This window comes from Salmo salar, chromosome 17, assembly GCF_965601325.2.
Source record: "Salmo salar chromosome 17, fSalSal1, whole genome shotgun sequence".
Classification (NCBI taxonomy): Eukaryota; Metazoa; Chordata; class Actinopteri; order Salmoniformes; family Salmonidae; genus Salmo; species Salmo salar.
The window spans coordinates 5,584,243-5,611,531 of NC_138307.1; the positions used below are offsets into that span (position 1 = coordinate 5,584,243).

The window sequence follows — 27,289 nt, forward strand, 5'->3', positions numbered from 1 at the left end:
TGGGTGAACTAATCTGGCAGCCTCTGCCACGGTAAGACCTCTTTTTACCACATGGTCAACGACAATAGCCCTGACTTCATTAGACATAACAGTTTCCTGCCGTCTACCTCCCTCACTCTGATGTCCACCTCTTTGACGGGGCCCATACCCACCTCTTTGGCGGGGCCCATACCCACCTCATTGACGGGGCCCATGCCCACATCTCTGACGGGCCCTTTGTCCTCTAGCTCTTTGATTTCTTCCTCTCCCTTGCTGTCTACCCTGCTCCACATTAAAAGTAATTGCAAGTGTTCACACACCCTCTTTTATATGGTGACCAATTGTGGTTACCACTATGTGAAATCAGTTAGCAATAACGAGTAGCCATTATGTATGGTTATCATATATCATACATGTCATTTAGATGTTTATACTTTACAAACACACATTTCATTTCTGTAGTTCTCAAAATCCATATATAGTAGACAAAACAGTTTAAAATCTATATGTTTACCAAACGGATAAGTGATTAACAACTAATGGCAGTTGGATTAAATGATGGTAAAATGTATTTAAACAAATGAGAAAAGAATCACATGAAAAGTATTGTGAGCATTGCATTGTGAAAGGCAATTGCTTTATATGAAAGGTATTTCTTGATTAAACACTTATTAGGTTTGGTGAAAAAAAATCTGTTTAATTTTGTGTGGTGTACTTAGTCAATTGAAAATGTGCTTAAACTTTTGAAAAACAGTCTCTTTGATGATCTGTTTTGAGTTTTGTACGAAGAGTTGTGAAATTGTACCACATACTAGTGAAAATAGTACCAAAGTGATAAAAAAAAGGACTGTAATTGAATATTCATGTTTAGACACACTGTTATCATAATTTGTTCAAATGTGTTAATGTCCAAAATTAACATAAATTTGGGTGAACAAAATATTGGAAGTATTGGATGGGACATCCACAAAAATATTTTAATGTAATTTATTTTTACAGTAACACATCAATTTGAAATAGCACATTCTTTCTTTTCTTTTTTTGCATTGTGTCCTATGTGTGCATTCTTCAAAATCAATAAATCTATACAATTTGATTTATGATCCACATCATTTACTTGTCAGGTATACTACTGTACTGTAGTACTACCGTAGGTGTTATAACTTGTCGTCAGAGGGTGGTGCTGCATTCTTTATATCCCATGAAGGACAAACTGACATCTGCATGCGAAGCCACTGCACTGGATTTTGCAAGTTTGATCAACTATTAAGATATGAGAAGTTTTGATTCAACGTGGAAAAGCACATATTTTTGTGTACTTATTATGATATGATTAGCCTATGATATGATCTTTTTTTAAACACAACAATTTGGGGGGATTTAAAAAAAAATATTATCCTGCAGAATAAAATACACAGTAAGTCAACTAAGGAACCATGGACGGCACATGTATTTTTGGATAACATTAAACATTGAATCAACTCTCTCCCCGTCATCTGTCCATCCTTGAACACTTCACTTCTTGCTGCAGTTTCTCCGTCCCGATTCGAGTGCATCAAGTTCTATTGGCCAAGTCACAGAAGGGGGAGACAGACGGGGAAAATTCCTCGGTGGTGCTCAAATTTCGCCAGTCTAATTTTCCTCTCCTCCTTTGTCTCAGTCGGAACACTGCCGTCTCCCCTCTGCCTTTGGGTCATCACCCGCTAACATGGTACGTTTTCATAAATACTTTCTTCAGTTTTGCTATGTTTTGACTGTCAGGCTGTCACTGAAGCAACTATATTATTTGTGTTCTCCGCAGATGTTTCGAAGTGCCCTTTTATGTCTACTCGTCGCAGTCGTTTGCTGTCATGCCGAGGTAAATGCTTTTTATTATTTAGGTTTAAAAAATATATACGCTCTAGAGGACGATTCGTCTGTTGACAAACAAATGTTTTCCTTTTTTTTCAAAAGTTGACTTTGTAATTATTTGGCTATTGTACATAATCCAACAGTAACGTGCTTGTCTGATTGGTCAATTTAACTTGGGACAGTCTGATGCGTGTATATTTTTATATTAAATAACTAAACACAGTCATTTTAAAGAAGACAAAGAGTTCAGAAAAAGAAGAGGCGGCGCCTTGCACATCTGTCCAGCTTCAAAGATGTAATGTCAACATTCACTAAACCAGTGCCTTTGAGTGCATGTTGTGTGTACATTAGGTGCCAATGAAATAGCAGCCTATTCTAATTAGCTCCAAACCATCAGTAGCTCTATGAATCGTCTTTATCATACAGACTTGATGTGTCATATATTTTGGAGAACTTTAGAAGATAATTAACGTGCTGTCTGTCTGCCATTTACATCAAGCAAATCCTGATCCCTGCTGTTGAATGTACTTCACTTCAGCATTGTTTTTTGGGGGAGGGGGGTTGTTCACCCCTGTTTCCTACTTCTGATTGGTTGCCATGCAGGAACAGTTGTTCACAGTTGTTTGTAGACCCTGCCACTTTGGTCATTGACCACCAGTGTAGCATTGCTGACATGTTGGTGGCTCTGGCTAGGTTTATGGCAGTTGTTAATTAACTGGTCTTGTGCTGTGGTGGCCAGAGAGGTGATTGATGGTCTCAGAGAAAATAGACCAATATAACAGACAATTGGGAAAGACAATGAGGATTTTTTTTGTCGCACCAGAACCACACACACACACAAGCATTGCAGTTAGGCAAGCGTGCACACCCACACACACACATGCACAAACGTAGGCACGCACACACACACACACACACACACACACACACACACACACACACATACATACATACATACACTACCGGTCAAAAGTTTTAGAACACACACACATACACTACTGGTCAAAAGTTTTAGAACACCTACTCATTGAAGGGTTTTTCTTTATTTTTACTATTTTCTACAGGGTATAATAATAGTGAAGACATCAAAACTATGAAATAACACATATGGAATCATTTAGTAACAAAAAAGTGTAAACAAATATATTTGAGATTTGAGATTCTTCAAATAGCCACCATTTGCCTTGATGACAGCTTTGCACATGCTTGGCATTCTCTCAACCAGCTTCACCTGGAATGCTTTTCCAACAGTCTTGAAGGAGTTCCCACATATGCTGAGCATTTGTTGGCTGCTTTTCCTTTACTCTGCGGACCGACTCATCACAAACTATCTGAATTTGGTTGAGGTTGGGGGATTGTGGAGGCCAGGGCATCTGATGCAGCACTCAATCACTGTCCTTCTTGGCAAAATAGCCCTTACACAGCCTGGAGGTGTTTTGGGTCATTGTCCTGTTGAAAAACAAATGATAGTCCCCCTGAGCCCAGACCAGATGGGATGGCGTATCGCTGCAGAATGCTGTGGTAGCCATGCTGGTTAAGTGTGCCTTGAATTCTAAATAAATCACAGACAGTGTCACCAGCAAAGCACCCCCACACTATAACACCTCCTCCTCCATGCTTTACGGTGGGAGATACATAGGCGAGATCATCCGTTCATCCACACCTTGTCTCACAAAGACACTGCGGTTGGGCCAAAAATCTCCAATTTGGATGCCAGACCAAAGGACAAATTTCCACCGGTCTAATGTCCATTGCTCGTGTTTCTTGGCCCAAGCAAGTCTCTTCTTATTATTGTTTTCCTTTAGTTGTGGTTTCTTTGCAGCAATTCAACCATGAAGGCCTGATTCACGCAGTCTCCTCTGAACAGTTGATGTTGGGATGTGTCTGTTACTTGAAATCTGTGAATCATTTATTTGTGCTGTAATTTCTGAGGCTGGTAACTAATGAACTCATCATCTGCAGAATAGGTACATCTGGGTCATCCTTTCCTGTGGCGTCCTCATGAGAGCCAGTTTCATCATAGCGCTTGATGGTTTTTGCGATTGCACTTGAAGAAACTTTTAAAGTTCTTTATATCTTCCGTATTGACTGACCTTCATGTCTTAAAGTAATGATGGACTGTCATTTGTCTTTGCTTATTTGAGCTGTTCTTGCCATAATATGGACTTGGTCTTTAACAAATAGGGCTATCTTCTGTATACCTTGTCACAGCACAGCTGATTGGCTCAAACACATTAACCTGTTGGGTCTAGGGGGCAGCATTTGCACGTCTGGATAAAAAAAATGTACCCGATTTAATCTGGTTACTAATCCTACCCAGTAACTAGAATATGCATATACTTATTATATATGGATAGAAAACACTCTAAAGTTTCCAAAACTGTTTGAATGGTGTCTGTGAGTATAACAGAACTCATTTGGCAGGCAAAACCCTGAGACATTTTCTGACAGGAAGTGGATACCTGATGTGTTGTATTGACTTTAAACCTCTCCCATTGAAAAACACAGGGGTTTAGGAATATTTTGGCACTTCCTATTGCTTCCACTAGATGTCACCAGCCTTTACAAAGTGTTTTGAGTCTTCTGGAGGGAGATCTGACCGAACAAGAGCCATGGAACGGTGATGTCCCATTAGACACCTGGCGCGCTACTTCATGTTGGGTACCCTCGTTCCAATACGTTATAAAAGGCTATGCATTCGTCCACCTTGAATATTATTCATGTTCTGGTTAAAAAAGGCCCTAATGATTTATGCTATACAACGTTTGACATGTTTGAACGAACGGAAATATATTTTTTCCCCTCGTTCATGACGAGAAGTCCGGCTGGCTTACATCATGTGCTAACGAGACGGAGATTTTTGGACATAAATGATGAGCTTTTTTGAACAAAACTACATTCGTTATGGACCTGTGATACCTGGAAGTGACATCTGATGAAGAGAATCAAAGGTAATGGATTATTTACATAGTATTTTCGATTTTAGATCTCCCCAACATGACGTCTAGTCTGTATCGCAACGCGTATTTTTCTGGGCACAGTGCTCAGATTATTGCAAAGTGTGATTTCCCAGTAAGGTTATTTTTAAATCTGGCAAGTTGATTGCGTTCAAAAGATGTAAATCTATAATTCTTTAAATGACAATATAATATTTTACCAATGTTTTCTAATTTTAATTATTTAATTTCTGACGCTGACTTGACTGCCGGTTATTGGAGGGAAACGATTTCCTCAACATCAATGCCATAGTAAAACGCTGTTTTTGTATATAAATATGAACTTGATAGAACTAAAAATGCATGCATTGTCTAACATAATGTCCTAGGAGTGTCATCTGATGGAGATTGTAAAAGGTTAGTGTATCATTTTAGCTGGTTTTATGGTTTTGGTGACCCTGTCTTTGACTTGACAAAACATTACACACAACTCTTGTAAATGTACTGTCCTAACATACTCTAAATTTATGCTTTCGCCGTAAAACCTTTTTGAAATCGTAAAACGTGGTTAGATTAAGGAGATGTTTATCTTTCAAATGGTGTAACATAGTTGTATTTTTGAAAAATTTGAATTTTGACATTTATTTGGATTCAAATTTGCCGCTCTTGAAATGCACCTGCTGTTGATGGAGTGCACCACAGGTGGCACGCTAGCGTCCCACCTAGCCCCAAGAGGTTAAGAAGGAAAGAAATTCCACAAATTAACTTTTAAGAAGGCACACCTGTTCATTGAAATGCATTCCAGGTGACTACCTCATGAAGCTAGTTGAGAGAATGTCAAGAGTGTGCAAAGCCGTCATCAAGGCAAAGGGTGGCTGCTTTGAAGAATCTCAAATATATTTTGATTTGTTTAACACTTTTTTGGTTACTACATGGTTCCATATATGTTATTTCATAGTTTTGGTGTTTTCCCTATTATACCACTTCAGACCCATCCAAGAATGCCCTCAGTGGAAACACTTGTTTGCTCTCCGACACAGAGCAGCTTGTAAAGCTCATTAAGGGAAAGGTTGATTTTTTTCAGTGTTATATGTCAGTTTAAGGTTTCCCCCTCTCTTTCTTTCTCTTTAGTCTCTGCCTTTTTTCCCCGCTCTCTCCCTGTCTGGCGTGTTTCCCAGATTCATAGAGCGAGAGAAGGAGAGCGAGAGAAAGAAAGGGAGAGAGAGAGAGAAGGAAACAGAGAGAAAAATCTGCCGATTTGTAGCCCTATTAGGGGGGGCAATTAGTCTCAAAATGTGGTCTGGATGACTGAAGCTGTAGCCTGGACGGCTGATAAGGAACACAGCACAAATGAGTGCATAACCGCCAACTGATAAACACCTTGTGGGGTAGAAAGGCTATTTGCAGCAAGGTTGTCTTGTATTAACAGAATGGTCTAGAACTGTATAGAACTGTTCATGGCAGTTCATACGTTTATTAAGTGTGCTAGCTTGGCCCTACTCAACAGTGTGTGATTGTGACAGTGCTCTGCTTAAGAATGTCTTGTCCTAGAGTGTCTCCTCCTCCTCTAAACATCTGTCAGCCATTAGCTCACCCTCTCCTCCTGCACAGAGCAACACAGGAACACGCCTGTTCTGCCATGACACCACTCAGCACCAGCCAAGACTAGCCAAGGACAGAGGGGGATGAGTTATAGACAGAAAAATAAGAGTTTGATGAAGAAGTGAGGAACAAGAGTGGGAGAGTGAGATATAGGCGATGAGAGTTAGTTGAGAGACTGGCCGGGTAGAGAGCGTGGGAGGACGGTGGCGAGGAAAGGAGAAGAGGGGAGCTATACACAGTTAGGGGGAGAGGAGTTGAGTGGACAGAGCTTCCCAAGGATGTATGGGAGATGGTACAGTATAACGCTTTTGGGTGAATGAGAGAAGCACTGTAACGGCATTCCATTCACCCAGCATGAGAACGAACTTGAAACAATAAGGCTATAGGCTGATTAGGCTGTTAGAGCCCGCCTTTTTGCTCATGACATCACCTTGGCTTTTATTGGTTCAAACAGCCGTTAGGAACGAGACGCTCTATCTAAACCAATCACTTTTAATACAGTGAATGAATTAATAAATGAATTTGTCAGAGACCATCAAAGAATGAATGAGAGCCTGTGGAATGCCTATTTATAACCTCTCCAAGATCTCATTAATCAAAGCTTTTAATACATAATGAATGATGCAAATCTATCTACCAATATTCTAATTTAAACGCATGGAATTCTTTAAATGCTCATTTTAGAGCGACAGACAAATAAAGAGAATATGTTCTACAGTAGCAGCTAGGACACTGCAAATTCAGCCGCAACTTCCAAGAAGATCTGTGAAGAGAAATGGAAAAGGAGAATCAGAAAGGGCGTTCTCAAGTAGAATTTGTATCGAAACTTTTTAAACACGGGCCGAGTTGTCAGTGCTCAGGTTGAATGTGTGAGTGGAGGAAAATGCTGTGAGTTCTTGGGTTAGAAAGCTGGCCTTTTTGGATGCGAGCCGAGGCGTGAGAGAGCCTATGAGGAATTCACTGCCTCCCCTTAACGCCCTCCTAGCTCTGTAAAGCTTAATGTGAAACGCGTGTTGTTTTGTCAGAGCAAGACGCTCTGACGAAATGTTCAGGGAATCCATGCTTTTATTTATTTATACAAGCATACTGCTTGTTGGGAACACAAAATGAAAGTAGAATAAAACTCATTGCCAGCTTTAGAAACAACAGGGATTCATTACATAATGAAAGATATATGCGTCGACTCAATTCACTTTGTCAGGTACCATTTTAGGGGGGTATAGTGACTATTATTAGTACCTATTGACCTATCTGATGCCCGAGTCAGGGTCTAAAACTGAGAGGTTAACAAGTCACACTTGTCAGAGAATCACTTTGTGCTAGCGTCTTCTAATCCCGCCTCTCATAAGTATAAGTAGTGGACACAAAACCTGTGGTTAAGCAGCTACTTCTTCTTGGAGAAGTCTCATAAAGACTGATATGGAGTTTACAAAGTTTCACTCCCACCTGGGCCACCTCAGGCCAGATGTCCTCTTACAAGCCAGGGCCACACATGGTCACCTCCTCTGTGATCAGAGCCCTCTGACCCCCCCCACCCCCCCCCCCCCCCCCCCATTGTGGAAGTCTAGTGGCCCCCCATCTCCCTCACCTTCCCGACAGCAGCTTACTTCCCAACATAGTGATGGTTTCACACACAGCTCAGACCCTTGTGCGTGCATGTGTATTAGGGCTGGGAATTCCCAGGGACCTCTCAATCCGATATTATCACGATATGTATTGCGATTCTCACGATTCTGTATGTATTGCAATTCGATGCTGTGATTTTATTGCGATTTGGTGTTTCAAAACATATTGCTCACCATCTGCTGCAGACAAGAGACAGCCATGATAAAATGAGTTTTGATCAGTCATGGAAATAAAAGTGCTGAAAACAAATGGGCTCTCTATTTAGAAAGAAAATGGAGAACAAGCTATGAAGGAACGTTTTGGCGCAGCTACAGAAAACTAGCGCAAAAATAATATTGCAATGTTGTTAAAACGATACGATATGATATATGTAATTGTATGTTTTTTTCCCCCATCACTAATGTGTATGTGCGCTCATGCATGGGTGAGAGCATTCCAGTGTGTGAGGGCGTTTGTTTGTTTGTGTGTGTGTTCGTACGTTTGGTGTGTGTGTGTGTGTGTGTGTGTGTGTGTGTGTGTGTGTGTGTGTGTGTGTGTGTGTGTGTGTGTGTGTGTGTGTGTGTGTGTGTGTGTGTGTGTGTGTGTGTGTGTGTGTGTGTGTGTGTGTGTGTGTGTGTGTGTGTGTGTGTGTGTGTGTGTGTGTGTATAGGCTAAGCAGCAGGAGCTGGGCTGTGCAAGTGTTAAATGGGTCAGCATAGCTGGAGCGAGCAGCCATGGCTCTGGAAGTCAGAGGGTTTGTCTGGGTGAGCAGTCCCCCGAATCAGGCCTTTGACCTGGGAAGGAATGCCTGGTATGTGGGGTGAGCTCTCTCATTTGGGCCTAACCTGGGAGATTGACAATAGTAGAGGGAAAGAATGCTGTTCACTTTAGACACACTTATTAAGGCACGACTTAACTGATTGTTATTGATTTGTGTGTGTAGTTTATACTAAAATCATGATGTTATGTAGGTGATCAGGCAAGTTTGAAGTTGTTCTGCAGTTACATGTAGTTCTGTACTGTGTGGAACGTAATTGCTGGAAAAAGTACCCAATTGTCATACTTGAGTAAAAGTAAAGATACCTTAATAAATTACTCAAGTAAAAGTGAATCAAGTAAAATACTACTTGATTAAAAGTCTAAAAGTATTGGGTTTTAAATGTACTTAAGTAACACAAGTCAATGTAATTGCTAAAATATACTTAAGTATCAAAATTAAAAGTCTAAATCATTTAAAGTTCCTTATATTATGCAAACCAGACGGCACAATTTCATTTTTTTTACATTATTTTGGCTACGACTTCCAGACCCTTGTAGACTTTATGCCAAGGGGCTTTGAAGCTGTTCTGGCTCGTGGTCATCCACCGCCCTATTAAGATACTAAGTTGGTGCCTCCTTTATTTTGGCAGTTACCTGTACATTCTCTCAGCAGGGAGACAAGAGGCCCTTCTTTGCTGTTTGTCCTTCTGTTTAGATAAGGCCCCCTTCCTCAATAGCCACAGACACAGCCTTACATGAGACAGGGCTACGGTACAAAAACAACATTTCCTCTACCTCCATCTCGATTATTTTGTTGTCTGCTTGCAAAGGACTAATGTGACTCATATGTTCAGTCCACTGTGGGCCTAGTGATTTGGGTCTTTGTGAGTTATGAAGTATAGACATTACACGCGCTTCTCTCCTGGAAGGCACTTTAGAATGAAAGAGTATAATCAGTATAATATAGAGTACAATCAGCCTCTACAGCCTTTTTACTGGCTTTCAAAGAGAAATAGGACATTGGAAATTACATTTTATGTAAAGCCTTTTGAAGCTTTGATGACAAAGGATCTTGAAGTTACACCTAGGGTGTGACTTTGGTTTGTCATTGAACGGTATCTTTCCATTACTCATCCAAAGTAGTCCACACACACACACAGACACAGACACACACACACACACACACACACACACACACACACACACACACACACACACACACACACACACACACACACACACACACACACACACAGAAAGGAGAGAGTATTTTCTTCCAATATGACATCTTCATGACCTAAATACAGTAATAGTTTATTATAACTCAAACCTTAACATTGTTGTTTTTTAGTCGTGTGTGAACTCTCCTTGTTTTTGAAAATATTTATTTGCCAAGTAGGACGATGAAAGTGACACTTCCTTTGTTTGAATCGAAGGAAACCATGTTTGTTTGTTTTTGGGACTAGGTCTGTTTCTTGTCTACAACTGGGCGCTGGAAGGTTTCTCCAAAGTGATCACTCACTGTTGTGTAGAATTGTGTACTCATTGTGTTTGCTCACAATCCGTCCACACTCACTTCCTGTGTTTGAGTCCTATGGGTATCTAGTAACTAGTGTTGCTGGTATGAACCTCACAGAAACTCAGTGTTGGCCTTATAGTTCATTCTCTCTGTAAAATACCATTATCCAATATATATCCAATAAATGGACCTTTGGTTGTCTGGCAATGCATAGTCATTAGTCATAGTTTAGTGTAAGTCATGGTCATCCCCACTACAGTACATCCCAAGTGATAACTAATCATGGAGTTTTAGTCTTGGCACTGGTTTGAATATTTACCACCGTTGGAGAACACAGTTTCTCTCCTCACCCTGTCGAGGGACCAGACCCATGTTTGCTGTCTGTCTCCCTGTTAAAGTAATCACTGTTCCCTGTGTGTTCTTTCCTGCCGGGCCTCTTCTAGGCCTCTCCCTCCAAATGACTCAAAGTGGCTGTGAAATAAAGAGCAGAAACAGTTATTATCCCTGTGTAGCCATTTTAGCATCTTCCCCTGAGGCCCCTCCGAAGGTGCTGGTGGAGCCAGAAGGTTTTTATTGTGAAAGCCATGTAGGCAGTGTTGTGTAGAATTGTGTACCCGTTATGTTTCGCTCACAGTCCATTCACACTCACTTCCTCTGTTTGAGCCATATGGGCAAAAGATGGTGGATAAATGAAGATCAGGGCGTTTACCATTGGGCAAAAATTGTCAGTCTCCCATAGACACCAATGCAATAGCAGCTGGGTCTGGTCTAGTTAGTTCAGTGACTTTCATTGAACCAGAAAAAAACCAGGAAGAAAACAGCGATTGGGGTGTCTGCTTCCTTTTCCGTCTCTGCTGTGGGTCTCCAGTAGCTCTCTGGATACACCAGAGAGGAAGAGGTGATGCGAGAGCATTTACTCTGCCCAAAATCTGTCCACGAAAGTAATACCAAGAAGTGAGGGATTTTGGTATGTAGGTCAATGAGAGAGTGTCGAATTTGGGGTTAACCGGTGTTAAGTTATACTCAGATAAGTAGGTCATTTGGAAACGAGGTTCCTTGGATAACAGATTTCTTTTTTCAGTGTCTTGACTTTGCCCTATAAAACAAGTTAGGATTGAATGGAAGACTCACAGGTTGGACATGCTCCCAAATTCCTCATCTTGGCTCTGCAGGGGAATGTTTGCACCCTCGTTTCCCTGATGTGTCTTTCTTCTATCCATCTCCCTCTGGACACACAGAGAGAGAAGTCAGTCCAGACCAGACGCTCCAGCTGAGAATGCAAATCTCTGTGTGTGTGTGTTCAAGTGTGTGTTCAAGTGTGTACCGCTCCTCTGTTAGACAGCTCGAAGATGGAAGTCTTTTTTTATCATCAGCTCTTGGCCTGTGGACCGACCCTGCCATAAATCTTCACGGGGACTAATGAAAATAACACGCCTGAGGCAGGGGGTCTCGACCTGACCTGCATATCATACAGTGTGTGTGTGTGTGTGTGTGTCTGCGCACGAGAGAATGCACTTACTGTACGTGCCAGTGCGTGTGCATGTGTGTGTCAGGCCTAGGTTGAAATAGTATTCAAAATCATTTCAAATGTTGGGCTTGCCTGGCTCAATGGAACCGATAGAATCAAAAAACTGCAAACCCTCTTGATTGTTTAGCTTATGTATAAAAGAGTGCTTATGTCTCTATAAGGAGGGATATATAGAGAGAGAGATTACACAAGGCTGTTGGTCACTTGTCACTTTTTTGAGAGCATATCTTTTTGTCTGTGAAAATCTCAAAACACATGCTAGCCAAGCAGTGACATACCAGCAGATAGTTCTGATTGTTACTCATCATTTCCTGGAATACTTATGTAGGGCTGTGTGGACGGGCAGGAAGAGTAGCTGTGGCTGTGTGGACCCTAATGAGGATCCTAATAAAATACCCAAAAATATCAATGGTGAGAGGTCAGGGGTCACTAGGCTCAGGCAGCTAGTGCTCTCTGACCCCCCCGTCATGCCATCTGTGACACCAGGCTGCAGTCTGTACACGGTCACCCTCATATATGCATAGAAAATGTAATATCATATTGGTGCCATGCAGATTCCAACTTGAAGGTATGGTATTGTGGTATACTGGAAGAATAGAGGGTCTCCCATTCACCATCCTGACCCACTACTCTTTTGTGGTGGAAGTTAGACCTCTTGGCTTCATAGCAGGCTTGTTCCTTCTCTGTTTACTTCATCTCTGGGCTGTTCAAAGGACCACCAAATGTTGGATTCCCCTAGATTGATATCTGTTTCCCTGAATGGAAGGCCCTTTCTGGACAATTCTGTGTTGTGTCACTCACTGTCTTCCATTTGTTTGGAGGAATTTCCTGTTGTCTTCGTAATAGCAGAGCCTTCTGGAAAGGAGTTGACCCGTAAAGGAATAAATCCCTGTCAAATTAACATTCCTCTACCTGTGTGTGTGTGTGTTTTGGGGGGGTTTACTATCCTTGTGGGGACTAGAAGTCCTCAAAAGGATAGTAAAACAAGGAAAATACAGACAAGTGGGGACATTTCGCAGGCTATTTAGGTTTAAGGGTTAGGTTTATAATTAGTTAGGGTAAGGGTTAGGAGTTAGCGAAAATAGGATTTTGAACAGGAATCAATTGTTTGGTCCCCGCAAGGATAGTAAAACAAATGTGTGTGTGTATGTATATATATATATAGTGTGTGTGTGTGGGGGGGGGGGGGGGTGTTCTTCAGTCACCTGGACACTCCATGACACACTGGTCCAGTTTCAGCAAATGCCCTCACACACGCATATCGACACAAGTTCTCTCAGCCAGCACAGTCAGACAAAGGACACCAGCACTTTTATAGGGCAGATGGTAGACAGACAGACACTGGACCAGTGTGTCATGGAGTGTCCAGTATATATATATATAGTGTTATGCTAAAGTCACTGTGGCTAAGCGGCCCTCGCTGTGAATGAAAGGTCACAGGTCAAAGGGCTGTTCAGACTTCCATCTGCAACAGGGGGTCTGGATAGCAGTCTGGAGGATTTAGATAGCAGACAAGGGCAACACACCTCCCTCTCTCTCTCTCTCTCTCTCTCTCTCTCTCTCTCTCTCTCTCTCTCTCTCTCTCTCTCTCTCTCTCTCTCTCTCTCTCTCTCTCTCTCTCTCTCTCTGTGTGCATGTGTTTGTGTTTGAGTGTAAAAAGTCTATATATATTGAAATGACATGTAGTGTTTCTTAAAATGTAACATACACTGCTCAAAAAAATAAAGGGAACAATTAAACAACACATCCTAGATCTGAATGAAAGAAATAATCTTATTAAATACTTTTTTCTTTACATAGTTGAATGTGCTGACAACAAAATCACACAAAAATAATCAATGGAAATCCAATTTATCAACCTATGGAGGTCTGGATTTGGAGTCACACTCAAAATTAAAGTGGAAAACCACACTACAGGCTGATCCAACTTTGATGTAATGTCCTTAAAACAAGTCAAAATGAGGCTCAGTAGTGTGTGTGGCCTCCACGTGCCTGTATGACCTCCTTACAACGCCTGGGCATGCTCCTGATGAGGTGGCGGATGGTCTCCTGAGGGATCTCCTCCCAGACCTGGACTAAAGCATCTACCAACTCCTGGACAGTCTGTGGTGCAACGTGGCGTTGGTGGATGGAGCGAGACATGATGCCCCAGATGTGCTCAATTGGATTCAGGTCTGGGGAACGGGCGGTCCATAGCATCAATGCCTTCCTCTTGCAGGAACTGCTGACACACTCCAGCCACATGAGGTCTAGCATTGTCTTGCATTAGGAGGAACCCAGGGCCAACCGCACCAGCATATGGTCTCACAAGGGGTCTGAGGATCTCATCTCGGTACCTAATGGCAGTCAGGCTACCTCTGGCGAGCACATGGAGGGCTGTGCGGCCCCCCAAAGAAATGCCACCCCACACCATGACTGACCCACCGCCAAACCGGTCGTGCTGGAGGATGTTGCAGGCAGCAGAACGTTCTCCACGGCGTCTCCAGACTCTGTCACGTCTGTCACGTGCTCAGTGTGAACCTGCTTTCATCTGTGAAGAGCACAGGGCGCCAGTGGCGAATTTGCCAATCTTGGTGTTCTCTGGCAAATGCCAAACGTCCTGCACGGTGTTGGGCTGTAAGCACAACCCCCACCTGTGGATGTCGGGCCCTCATACCACCATCATGGAGTCTGTTTCTGACCGTTTGAGCAGACACATGCAGATTTGTGGCTTGCTGCAGGTCATTTTGGAGGGCTCTGGCAGTGCTTCTCCTGCTCCTCCTTGCACAAAGGCGGAGGTAGCAGTCCTGCTGCTGGGTTGTTGCCCTCCTACGGCCTCCTCCACATCTCCTGATGTACTGGCCTGTCTCCTGGTAGCGCCTCCATGCTCTGGACACTACGCTGACAGACACAGCAAACCTTCTTGCCACAGCTTGCATTGATGTGCCATCCTGGATGAGCTGCACTACCTGAGCCACTTGTGTGGGTTGTAGACTCCGTCTCATGCTACCACTAGAGTGAAAGCACCGGCAGCATTCAAAAGTGAACAAAACATCAGCCAGGAAGCATAGGAACTGAGAAGTGGTCTGTGGTCCCCACCTGCAGAACCACTCCTTTATTGGGGGTGTCTTGCTAATTGCCTATAATTTCCATGCGTTGTCTATTCCAGTTGCACAACAGCATGTGAAATGTATTATCAATCAGTGTTGCTTCCTAAGTGGACAGTTTGATTTCACAGAAGTGTGATTGACTTGGAGTTACATTGTGTTGTTTAAGTGTTCCCTTTATTTTTTTGAGCAGTGTATATCAAGACATCTGAAATGTAATGGTATACACATTAGAAAACCTACCGCCAGGAAGTGAAGGGCATGTCGCCATCTAGTGACAGTCTTCATGAAAGCATGCATACTGTCTGTCTGTCTGTCTGTCTGTCTGTCTGTCTGTCTGTCTGTCTGTCTGTCTGTCTGTCTGTCTGTCTGTCTGTCTGTCTGTCTGTCTGTCTGTCTGTCTGTCTGTCTGTCTGTCTGTCTGTCTGTCTGTCAAGCCAGTGAGTAAAATGTGGTCACAAATACAGTGTTATCTGACTCAAGCCAAGTAGACCAGGTTCCAGTAAAATCACAAGTTTTATGAATCTAACATTACTCAAGAATTGTATAATAATGCATGTTTTTTAAATAAACCTAATATTACTGCAACCCGGTCAAATTTTATACCTGTAAATCTAGCAATTTTAGTCAACACTAGATGGCGCTGGCCACCTTCGAGAAGGACCCTTCCCTATTATTTATTACTGTTAATTCTTACGCATTTCCTTAGTTTCCTTGTATCTTTCTGAATAATGTAGACTAGAAGAATGCATGTAAGAAGTGGAATGTCATCTCAATTTCTTTGCAGGAGGAGATGTTCATTTGTATTTATATAGATGTCCATACATCATCACACAAGTAGAAGGCATCAGATGTATAATCTCCCATGTCTTCTGTGTCTCTGCCTGTAGGAGGGGAAGAGCAAGTCCAGGGTGTGTGCCAATGTATTCTGTGGGGCTGGCAGGGAGTGTGCTGTGACAGAGAAAGGGGAACCTTCCTGCCTGTGCATCGAGGTGAGTCAGCCTATACACACAAGCAGGCATTCATGCACTCGCACACAAACGCACACACATATGCACATGCACACACACACTGTATGCACGTGCATGCATGCATTCTCACACACACATTCCTGGCAAAGACCAAATGTCTCACTGCACAGATTGAAAATGGGTGTGCTCTCTCTCTCTCTCTCTCTCTCTGTCTTCAGCAATGTAAACCTCACAAGCGCTCTGTGTGTGGCAGTAATGGTAAGACGTACCGCAACCACTGTGAGCTCCACCGCGACGCCTGTCTGACCGGCCTCAATATCCAGGTGTACCACGATGGACACTGTGAAGGTAGGGGACCCTGAAAAGAATCCCCAGGTTGTCTAAGGCATAGAAATATATTACTAGAATGGACAAAGCCCCTCAGACTATACACATTTCAGTGAAACACATACGTACAGTCGTGGCCAAATGTTTTGAGAATGACACAAATAGTAATTTTCACAAAGTCTGCTGCCTCAGTTTGTATGATGGCAATTTGCATATACTCCAGAATGTTATGATGAGTGATCAGAGGAATTGCAATTAATTGCAAAGTCCCTCTTTGCCATGCAAATGAACTGAATCCCCCAAAAACATTTCCACTGCATTTCAGCCCTGCCACAAAAGGACCAGCTGATATCATGTCAGTGATTCTCTCGTTAACACAGGTGTGAGTGTTGACGAGGACAAGGCTGGAGTTCACTCTGTCATGCTGATTGAGTTTGAATAACAGACTGGAAGCTTCAAAAGGAAGGTGGTGATTGGAATCATTGTTCTTCCTCTGTCAAATATGGTTACCTGCAAGGAAACACGTGCCGTCATCATTGCTTTGCACAAAAAGGGCTTCACAGGCAAGGATATTGCTGCCAGTAAGATTGCACCTAAATCAACCATTTATCGGATCATCAAGAACTTCAAGGAGAGCGGCTCAATTGTTGTGAAGAAGGCTTCAGGGCACCCAAGAAAGTCCAGCAAACACCAGGACCGTCTCCTAAAGTTGATTCAGCTGTGGGATCGGGGCACCAGCAATACAGAGCTTGCTCAGGAATGGCAGCAGGCAGGTGTGAGTGCATCTGCACGCACAGTGAGGCGAAGACTTTTGGAGGATGGCCTGGTGTCAAGAAGGGCAGCAAAGAAGCCACTTCTCTCCAGGAAAAACAACAGGGGCAGACTGATATTCTGCAAAAGGTACAGGGATTGGACTGCTGAGGACTGGGGTAAAGTCATTTTCTCTGATGAATCCCCTTTCCGATTGTTTGGGGCATCCGGAAAAAAGCTTGTCCGGAGAAGACAAGGTGAGTGCTACCATCAGTCCTGTGTCATGCCAACAGTAAAGCATCCTGAGACCATTCATGTGTGGGGTTGCTTCTCAGCCAAGGGAATGGGCTCACTCACAATTTTGCCTAAGAACACAGCCATGAATAAAGAATGGTACCAACGCATCCTCCGAGAGCAACTTCTCCCAACCATCCAGGAACAGTTTGGTGACGAACAATTCCTTTTCCAGCATGATGGAGCACCTTGCCATAAGGCAAAAGTGATAACTAAGTGGCTCGGGGAACAAAACATTGATATTTTGGGTCCATGGCCAGGAAACTCCCCAGACCATAATCCCATTGAGAACTTGTGGTCAATCCTCAAGAGGCGGGTGGACAAACAGAAACCCACAAATTCTGACAAACTCCAAGCATTGATTATGCAAGAATGGGCTGCCATGAGTCAGGATGTGGCCCAGAAGTTACTTGACAGCATGCCAGGGTGGATTGCAGAGGTCTTGAAAAAGAAGGGTCAACACTGTAAATATTGACTCTTTGCATCAACTTCATGTAATTGTCAATAAAAGCCTTTGACACTTATGAAATGATTGTAATTATACTTCAGTATTCCATAGTAACATCTGACAAAAATATCTAAAGACACTGAGGCAGCAGACTTTGTGAAAATTAATATTTGTTTAATTCTCAAAACTTTTGGCCATAACTGTCTTCCCTGTGGCTCAGTTGGTAGAGCATGGTGTTTGCAACGCCAGCATGGTGTGTGCAACGCCAGGGTTGTGGGTTTGATTCCCACGGGGGGCCAGTACAAAAAAAAAAAGAATGCATGAAATGAATGCACTCACAAGTGTAAGTCGCTCTGGATAAGAGTGTCTGCTAAATGACTAAAATGTAAATGACTGTACACTCAATATGACTGCTGGTCTTCCCATCACAGAGCATTACCTTGAATAGGAAAGTCTGTGCTGGGAATTTTATTTCTGTGTTCCAACGAACAATCTGCAATAAAGAGGAGATTAAGCAAAGTGTTTGCAGTTGTTTTGATTGTGTTATGATTTCTTTCAGAGAAAAAGACAGACAAAGCTGTTGCTGCTAGCCCAAGTAAGTATACTGCTCAAGGTCATGAGGCCCATTGTCTCAGAGAGGTTAATGAATAATTAATTAATAATAGCCATATGTTCATTTTATACTCTCCTTGCATGCACTGTAGAAGATACACTGTTGGATATTCCTTTACACTATCACACAACAGCTATACGCTCAAGGAAAACACACACACACACACACACACACACACACACACACACACACACACACACACACACACACACACACACACACACACACACACACACACACACACACACACACACAAACAAACAGCAGTACTCTCACATACTTAGTTCCAGTAAAAACACGCTGTAAATATGAGCGAGTCTGTATAATCATTCAGCTGTCTGCATACTGACCCTCTCTCCCTCTCTGCCTGTGTAGTTGTGTGCTACCTGGCCAACAGGAACGAGTTGCGCAGCCGGGTCATCCAGTGGCTGCAGAATGAGGTGGTCCCTGACGGCTGGTTTGCCAAGGGCTCCAACTTCTCCGACACCCTGCTCAAGTACTTCAAGGTAGGTTGGACTTGTGCTCGTTTGTGGGGTTGGGTGGGTGGGTAGGTGTGGGTGTGTGTGGTTGTGGTTGTGTGCCCAGTGTGTCTGGTTGTGGGCCCAGTGTGTGTGTGTGTGTGTGTGTGTGTGTGTGTGTGTGTGTGTGTGTGTGTGTGGAGAGGTAATGATTCTTTCGTAGTTTAACTACTGCTGTAGAATAATGGAAAACTGCAAGGAAAAGTACCGAACTGCTCACATTATTTAAAGTGGAATGGAGTTGTATTTATTTCTAGTCCTGTACTTCTAGAAAGTCCTCCTCTGTCCTCATCTTAATAAAACGGCTAAGATTACAATCCGTTAGCATGTATGGACTACTTAATGACTCTGTAAGCAGCAGAATAATACATTTCACTTGCAGCAGCTCCACGGAGACAGAATCAGTTGAAAATTCACAGAGTTCTCCCCCTCTGTCAGTTAGTTATCTTGTTTGTTCTGTGGGCCAAGCTACACAACATGGAAAAGGCCCCACAGCAAGAACAGACTGTTTAACGTTCTTCCCACTGCCCAGCACTTGAACACTTAACAGCAGTTATGCAACAGCTCTCCTGCTCTGGCCCCCCCCAAAAAGTCAAGATCCTCTCCGCCCGTGTGCCTGTGTGGTTAACACTTCTCACAGAAAGCCCATAGAGCTCTGATGGTCGTCTCCGCCATTTCTTTTCATACTCAATCAAATTATATAAATGTATGAATGAATATTCCTACAGGATTATGACAATGGAGACTCCCAGCTGGATTCCACTGAGTTCCTTAAGTTCCTCCAGCACAACGAAACAGCCATCAACATTACCTCATATGCTGACGAGGAGAACAACCGCCTGCTCAGGTGAGCCCCAACCACTGGCCCAGGGTCAGTAGCGCACAGCTGTCACTCATCACAGACCAGCTCAGGTGAGCCCCAACCACTGGCCCAGGGTCAGTAGCGCACAGCTGTCACTCATCATAGACCAGCTCAGGTGAGCCCCAACCACTGGCCCAGGGTCAGTAGCGCACAGCTGTCAATCATGACAGGTATAATGCATTCTTAAGGCACTGATAATGCATTGTAAGTCATGAGCAAGCATGACCCGATTATAATGTCTTATAATCATGTCATAATGATCCTGACTAAGTACCAGACGTTTTGAGTCCGTATACATTTCTATATCAGTAAGTGTTACTTACTGATATTTGCTGAGTGCAGTGCATTCACTTCAAGTAGTAGCAACATAATGATTGTTTATCTCTCAACATATTGGTATCTCGGTAATGTGGATATCTGTATTGAATAAGAATACTTACTTAAAAGACTAATGACTGAACCTGGCAATCATTTGTTTTCAATTGCCGCTTGAAGAGAAGAGAAGCTATCTCCACCAACTCATTATCATATTAAAAATGGGGCTCAGCACTTAATGTGCTCCCTAAGCAAATTAGCAGGGTTTTAATTTCCAGCGCCAAGTCAGGAACTTAACTTCAAAATAAGTTAAATAGCCATTTACCTGGGACTAACACTAATTGAATTCAATACATGGAGTCCATGGAGCAATTGAAAGCAATGGAAAGGCCATGATGAAGCTACTGCTTGCACTGCTAATAAGTATTTGATTGAGTTCTTTCAGTGAATCGGTTATTGCCATATTTATAAAAGACTAACGTATACAGAAGCAATGGCAACCTGTATAATACATCAATATATGCTAATCACATTCTGTGGGATTCAGTTGTTCAGTTCTTGCCCTTATCAAAGTTTTCTAACTCTGGTGTTGAACTGTTCAGTGGTTAGTGTCTAATCACCCTGCTGCACCTTTGCAGCCATGTGTGCTGTAGAGTACTACAGTTGTGACTGTATGGAATAATCAAATAATGTAATTGATAAGACTAGGATGAGGGATGTAGATTTGTTATATCACAGTTGTTTACATGGTGACCTCGAGACAGGGTGTACAGGGTCAGGGGGATGGGCCATTTGGGGGGGCTGAAAGTGCTGTTTTGGCAGTTCTGTAATGGTGAGGCGGCTTGTTTTGATGGGAAGTGGTGGTGGGTGTGGGTGGCAATGGGGCTGGGGCTCAGTGGCACCACACTGGCTGTCCCGTGGGACCATACCCCTCTCCCATGCATCATGGGTCTGGGAGCGGGCGCAGAGAGCGACACGGGGATTTGGGCAGTATCAACTCTCATTCATGTGTGGAATCTTCCTCCCAATGTGTGTCGGCTGGCTATCTGGGGTCATCTGTGAGATAGACCAGAGTTAAGGGGAAACTGGACTGGCATTAGCCTGATCCCAGATCTGTTTGTGCTGTCTTGCCAACTCCTTTGGTCATTGTCATTCCAATGTATTAGTTTCAAAAGACGCCAAAAACAAAATAGAGGCATGGTTTGGTTTAGGCGTGGTTTGGTGTAGTCCCGGTCTAAGAAACATTGAGGAACATTTACAGTGCATTCGGAAAGTAGTCAGACCCCTTCCCTTTTTCCACATTTTGTTATGTTACAACCTTATTCTAAAATTGATTAAATTCATTTTTTCCCTCATCAATCTACACATAATGACAAAGCAAAAACAGGTTTTAAAAAATGTTTGCAAATATATTAGAAATTAAAAAACATAAATACCTTTGAACGGGGTATGGTAGGAGGTGCCAGGCACACCGGTTTGTGTCAAGAACTGCAACGCTGCTGGGTTTTTCAACACTCAACAGTTTCCCGTGTGTATCAAGAATGGTCCACCACCCAAAGGACATCCAGCCAACTTGACACAACTGTGGGAAGCATTGGAGTCAACATGGGCCAGCAACCATGTGGAATGCATTTGACACCTTGTTGAGTCTATTCCCCGACGAATTGAGGCTGTTCTGAGGGCAAAAGGGGCTGGGGTGCAACTCAATAATGCTTTGTCAACTCAGTGTATATACATTAGCTCCAGTGAAATGGTAGTAACAGTAGTCTGTTTTACTGTATTTCCCTCCTGTGTCTTATTGGTCCTATTGTTCATGACCCCACCTCTCCTGTTCGCGTCTAGGAGCCTGTGTGTGGATGCCCTCATCAAGCTCTCAGATGAGAACACGGACTGGAAGTTGAGCTTCGATGAGTTCCTAAACTGCTTCAAGCCTGGCTTCAACCCACCAGAGAGAAGTAAGACTTACACCATATACAGTATCTTCCTGTTACAGTGGGGGGGGGGGGGGGGGGGGGGGGGGGGGGAAGTATTTGATCCCCTGCTGATTTTGTACGTTTGCCCACTGACAAAGAAAGGATCAGTCTATAAATTTAATGGTAGGTTTATTTGAACAGTGAGAGACAGAATAACAACAAAAATATCCAGAAACACGCATGTCAGAAATGTTATAAATTGATTTGCATTTGAATGAGTGATATAAGTATTTGACCCCCTCTCAATCAGAAAGATTTCTGGCTCCCAGGTGTCTTTTATTTACATTTACATTTACATTTTATACAGGGAGCGAGCTGAGATTAGGAGCACACTCTTAAAGGGAGTGCTCCTAATCTCAGCTTGTTACCTGTAAAAAAGACACCTGTCCACAGAAGCAATCAATCAATCAAATTCCAAACTCTCCACCATGGCCAAGACCAAAGAGCTCTCCAAGGATGTCAGGGACAAGATTGTAGACTTACACAAGGCTGGAATGGGCTAAAAGACCATCGCCAAGCAGCTTGGTGAGAAGGTGACAACATTTGGTGCGATTATTCGCAAATGGAAGAAACACAAAAGAACTGTCAATATCACCTCGTGGAGTTGCAATGATCATGAGAACGGTGAGGAATCAGCCCAGAACTACACGGGAGGATCTTGTCCTCAAGGCAGCTGGGACCATAGTCACCAAGAAAACAATTGGTAACACACTACGCCGTGAAGGACTGAAATCCTGCAGCGCCCGCAAGGTCCCCCTGCTCAAGAATACATATATATGCCTGTCTGAAGTTTGCCAATGAACATCTGAATGACTCAGAGGACAACTGGTGAAAGTGTTGTGGTCAGATGAGACCAAAATGGAGCTCTTTGACATCAACTCAACTCGCCGTGTTTGGAGGAGGAGGAATGCTGCCTATGACCCCAAGAACACCATCCCCACCGTCAAACATGGAGGTGGAAACATTATGCTTTGGGGGTGTTTTTCTGCTAAGGGGACAGGACAACTTCACCGCATCAAAGGGACGATGGACGGGGCCATGTACCGTCAAATCTTGGGTGAGAACCTCCTTCACTCAGCCAGGGCATTGAAAATGGGTCGTGGATGGGTATTCCAGCATGACAATGACCCAAAACACACGGCCAAGGCAACAAAGGAGTGGCTCAAGAAGAAGCACATTAAGGTCCTGGAGTGGCCTAGCCAGTCTCCAGACCTTAATCCCATAGAAAATCTGTGGAGGGAGCTGAAGTTTTCGAGTTGCCAAACGTCAGCCTCGAAACCTTAGTGACGTGGAGAAGATCTGCAAAGAGGAGTGGGACAAAATCCCTCCTGAGATGTGTGCAAACCCGGTGGCCAACTACAAGAAACGTCTGACCTCTGTGATTGCCAACAAGGGTTTTGCCACCAAGTACTAAGTCATGTTTTGCAGAGGGGTAAAACACTTATTTCCCTCATTAAAATGCGAATCATTTTATAACATTTTTGACATGCGTTTTTCTGGATTTTTTTGTTGTTGTTATTCTGTCTCTCACTGTTCAAATAAACCTACTATTAAAATTATAGACTGATCATTTCTTTGTAAGTGGGCAAACGTACAAAATCAGCAGGGGATCAAATACTTTTTTCCCCCACTGTATGTGTTTTTTTATGTCCCATGTTCAATCCCTACGTTTTTTTAAATGTGATTTGATTATTAGACCATTTTAAAAACACATAAAAAAAAGGCACGTTCATAAATGAAATACTGTTACCAAAGAAAATATACATGGAGATGTCCAGAAACTGCTTCTCCAATAAAGATCCCCGATTACGCTTGTAGGCGATGTCATGGCAACGTTAGCTATCTAAGGTTATGCGCAGAAACACGTCATCGGGTCTATAGGTTGGGCCTATAGATTGAATGTCACGTCTGCTCCCGCTCTCAGGCTGCCCAGCGGTACGCACTCCTGCCACCATCATTACGCACACCTGCTTCCCTCGTCACGTGTCTCAGCGATCATTTGGACTCGCCTGGACTCAATCACCTGCTCTCATTACCTCCCCTATATCTGTCTGTTCACCAGCTCTGTTCCCTGCTTCAGCATATTGTCGTCATGTCGTTTTGTTCCCCCCGTTCTGACACTGTTCCTGTCCTGTTCCATGTCCGTTCATTAAATTGTTAGGTTCTAATTTTCAGAGTAAAAACTCTACGGACACTATGAAAGCTTAACCAAGTTTTTTCTTCCCAGAGGATCAATACAGCTGCATCAGGCGACCACGTATTCACACAAGCACTGATATTTAACTATGCTGAGTCTCCTACACATCTGAACAGCCAATGCATCTCTGTTGCTAGACAGAACTTTAGTGATATCTGTTCTTCCTCACTTCGTCTGACCTGACCTCTGCCCCAAAGTGCTCACTCCTCCCCAACTCACGGCTGTTATGGTGACTGGTACCAGACTGTGTTTCTTCTCCTCCCAGAGGATCCCTGCCATAGGATCCCTGATAGCTAACAATAACATGTCCTGACATAATGTAAACGTTATACATTACCCTCTTTTCCTCAGTGACATGAATAAGTATATTTCATATTCTCAGAACCCAACAAAATGTTAAAGTCCCTGTACCTGCTTCTCGTCACCAGCATCGGTTCTTACATTTAAAGAACATTTACAAATAAGGAAGAATTTTCACTTCTCCTACTGATTTCCCAAAACCCGGTCTGGTACGTTGAGACTGCTTCGCAAGGCGCTCCCGAAAATATTGGCCACTTTGATCTCTGGGTTTGAAAACTCTGTGCTGTTACTGATCAACATGCAATTTCCTGTGATGTCCATTGACTTCCTGTTATCCACTTCCTGCTTCCTGTAGAGTGTGCCCTGGAGGATGAGACCTATGAGGACGGGGCAGAGACTCAGGTGGAGTGTAACCGCTGTGTCTGTGCCTGTGGGAACTGGGTCTGCACAGCTGTGACCTGCGAAGGTGAGACTAGCTGTCTTACTCCTGCCCTTATAGTAGGCCCTTACTTCTCTGGGTCATAGTGTGAGGGGATTGTGCGCTAAGATTAGTTATGTTCTTTCTCTCTCCCTCTCTCTATTTATGTCTGTCTCTTCCCTCGCTTTATCTCTCTCTTTCTCTCTCTCTTTTTCTCTCTCTTTTTCTCTCTCTCTCTATTTATCCCTCCCTCCCTGCAGGCACAGATAAGGTGCCTGCTGTGGAGAAGACTGAAGGTGCTGACCAGGAGATGACAGAGGAGGAGTGGACACGGCGAGTGACTGAGCTCAACAAACATCAGGTTAGTCTGGAACCATGAATAGCACATTACGTTTCACTGCTTCTTGTTAAAGGGGCAATCTGCAGTTGCTACATACATTTTTGGACTTATAAATAATGATATGTACCCTTTGATTCTTAAAGAGTATAATTTGTAAATGCCTCATGATCTTAGTTCAACTGTCACACTCCATCCGAACCCAAAATGTAAGCTTGTTTTAGTCCAATGTTTGTAATCAAAGTAAATGTAAACAACATTGTATAGCCTCAAAACATGGTTAAACTAGAATTCTGATATAATGGATGGTCAGTCCTTACATCCATAGCTCTGTCTATGAATTTGAGAATGGTTACAGTACATTTCTCCAGCCCATCCCTCAGCTTTTAATCAAAACACTTAAGAAGTGTTATTGTTTCAATTGTGGATTGCCCCTTTAAGTAACAGTATAGGTCAATGAGGCTGTGTACTTATACAATACACACACCTGTACTTAGAACTTTATGAGTCAATTACTGTAATAATCAGAGCCTATATTTGGAATAGTTTACATGCCCATGCTTCTAGGTATGTCTCACTTTTTGGCTGCGTCTTTACTGTACATCAGACCTGGGTTTTGCTTTCTTTTTAATACTCGGCACATTTGATTGAGCCTGCCTGGGGTGTTAGATGTGCGGGGTTTGCACATATGGGACTATTCCATTGGTTCCATTGTGTCAGGCAAGCTCAATCAAGAGCAGCTAATGTATTTTAAATGATATGAACCCATGCTGTATACACTGTGTATCATAAGGTTACTTGTACTACAGTAGCCAATAATCTTTTTCCTTTAACTCCTGTTAGGAAACTGTGGAGAAGATGAAAGTGAGCACAAAGGACATTTAAGAGAGAGAGAGAAAGACAGAGAGAGAGAGAGAGAGAGAGAGAGAGAGAGCCCTCTTTCAGTCCCACCATCAACAATCACTATCTGGCTGAAGCTTTGGAGCTTGTACTGTTGCTAAAGAAATGCATCACTATTGTTTTTATATTTTAAAATGTTAATTATTATGATTTTTTGAAATTGTACCAATGTCTATTATAATATTATTGTGTAGAGGGGAGACTAGTTGAATTGTGTGTACTGTACCTACAAACACAGTAATGTTATCCTATTTGAGTAACACTCCGAAGCCTTGGTAAGAGTCCCCGTCACCTAGTGGTGGGTTAGTATATGTATTCATTTTAGTTCATTTGTTGTTTTTGTTTTCTGTCAGTCAAATTAGCTCATCTGTAGAAAAGAGAAGAGTGGACATATAAAAAAAAGCACAAGTTGTAAGAACTACTTTTAGAAGAAAATGACTTCACAGTTGCCACGTCACATATCCAACCACATCACAGAGGATTGAGATAAGCAATTCAGCGAGAAAGCATAATCAGATGCACTGACCTCACAGGGTGCTCTTCCAGACACCTGGGTATTTTATAGGGCCAGTAAATCACATGAAGGATGAACACATGGCTGAGTTGTAAATGTACCTGAATACCATTGTAAATCCATCAACAGTGTGATTGCACTTGCCTGGCAGTGTTACTACTCATATCATATCTGTAATATATACAGTAAAACCCATTGGCCCATAACATCTGATGGTGCCAGGGTTCAATCTGTTAGGAAAAGGGAAATTAAGAAAGTCCGCACTCAGTCTTAGACAAGAACATGTATTCCATCTCTAGTTTCTGATCTATGCACCAACAATATGACAAGAATCTATGATTAGATGTGTGCAGGGTTTCTTCTTTTTTCAAGGTAAAGTGAGGATGCTAGGGTTCAATCTGTAGGCTGCATGTCTACACTGATGAGGTAATGTTGTCCATCTGTTTACAAATGGCTTTTCTATCATGGGGTTGTAGAGTTATTACTCCATAAAATGAATGTCATGCCAAAGCACTAGCCTTAGTACTGATTTGGATTGTGAAGTGAAACTGAAGAATTCAGTATGGGTCCAGGCTACCAAAACACATAGATGGTGCTTGTTTGAATCACTGTAGTGACAGTACTGTATTGCTAGGAGAGTTTGTGATAACGCTTGTGTCTCCTTCTCAAACCCAGCAATAAAGTTTA

At 42.9% G+C, this 27,289-nt stretch overlaps 1 protein-coding gene across 1 annotated transcript; it reads left to right on the forward strand.

Moving 5' to 3' along the window:
- The first annotated feature begins 1,551 nt into the window (after positions 1–1,551).
- Positions 1,552–26,736, forward strand: LOC106575075 (follistatin-related protein 1). The gene is made up of 11 exons (XM_014151232.3): positions 1,552–1,690; positions 1,781–1,837; positions 15,756–15,857; positions 16,055–16,184; positions 18,215–18,250; positions 18,644–18,774; positions 19,515–19,633; positions 21,806–21,918; positions 24,789–24,899; positions 25,112–25,212; positions 26,032–26,736. The coding sequence occupies exons 1-11, from the start codon at positions 1,688–1,690 to the stop codon at positions 26,071–26,073; spliced, it is 945 nt and encodes a 314-aa protein (XP_014006707.3). The 5' UTR covers positions 1,552–1,687; the 3' UTR covers positions 26,074–26,736.
- The last annotated feature ends 553 nt before the right edge of the window (positions 26,737–27,289 follow it).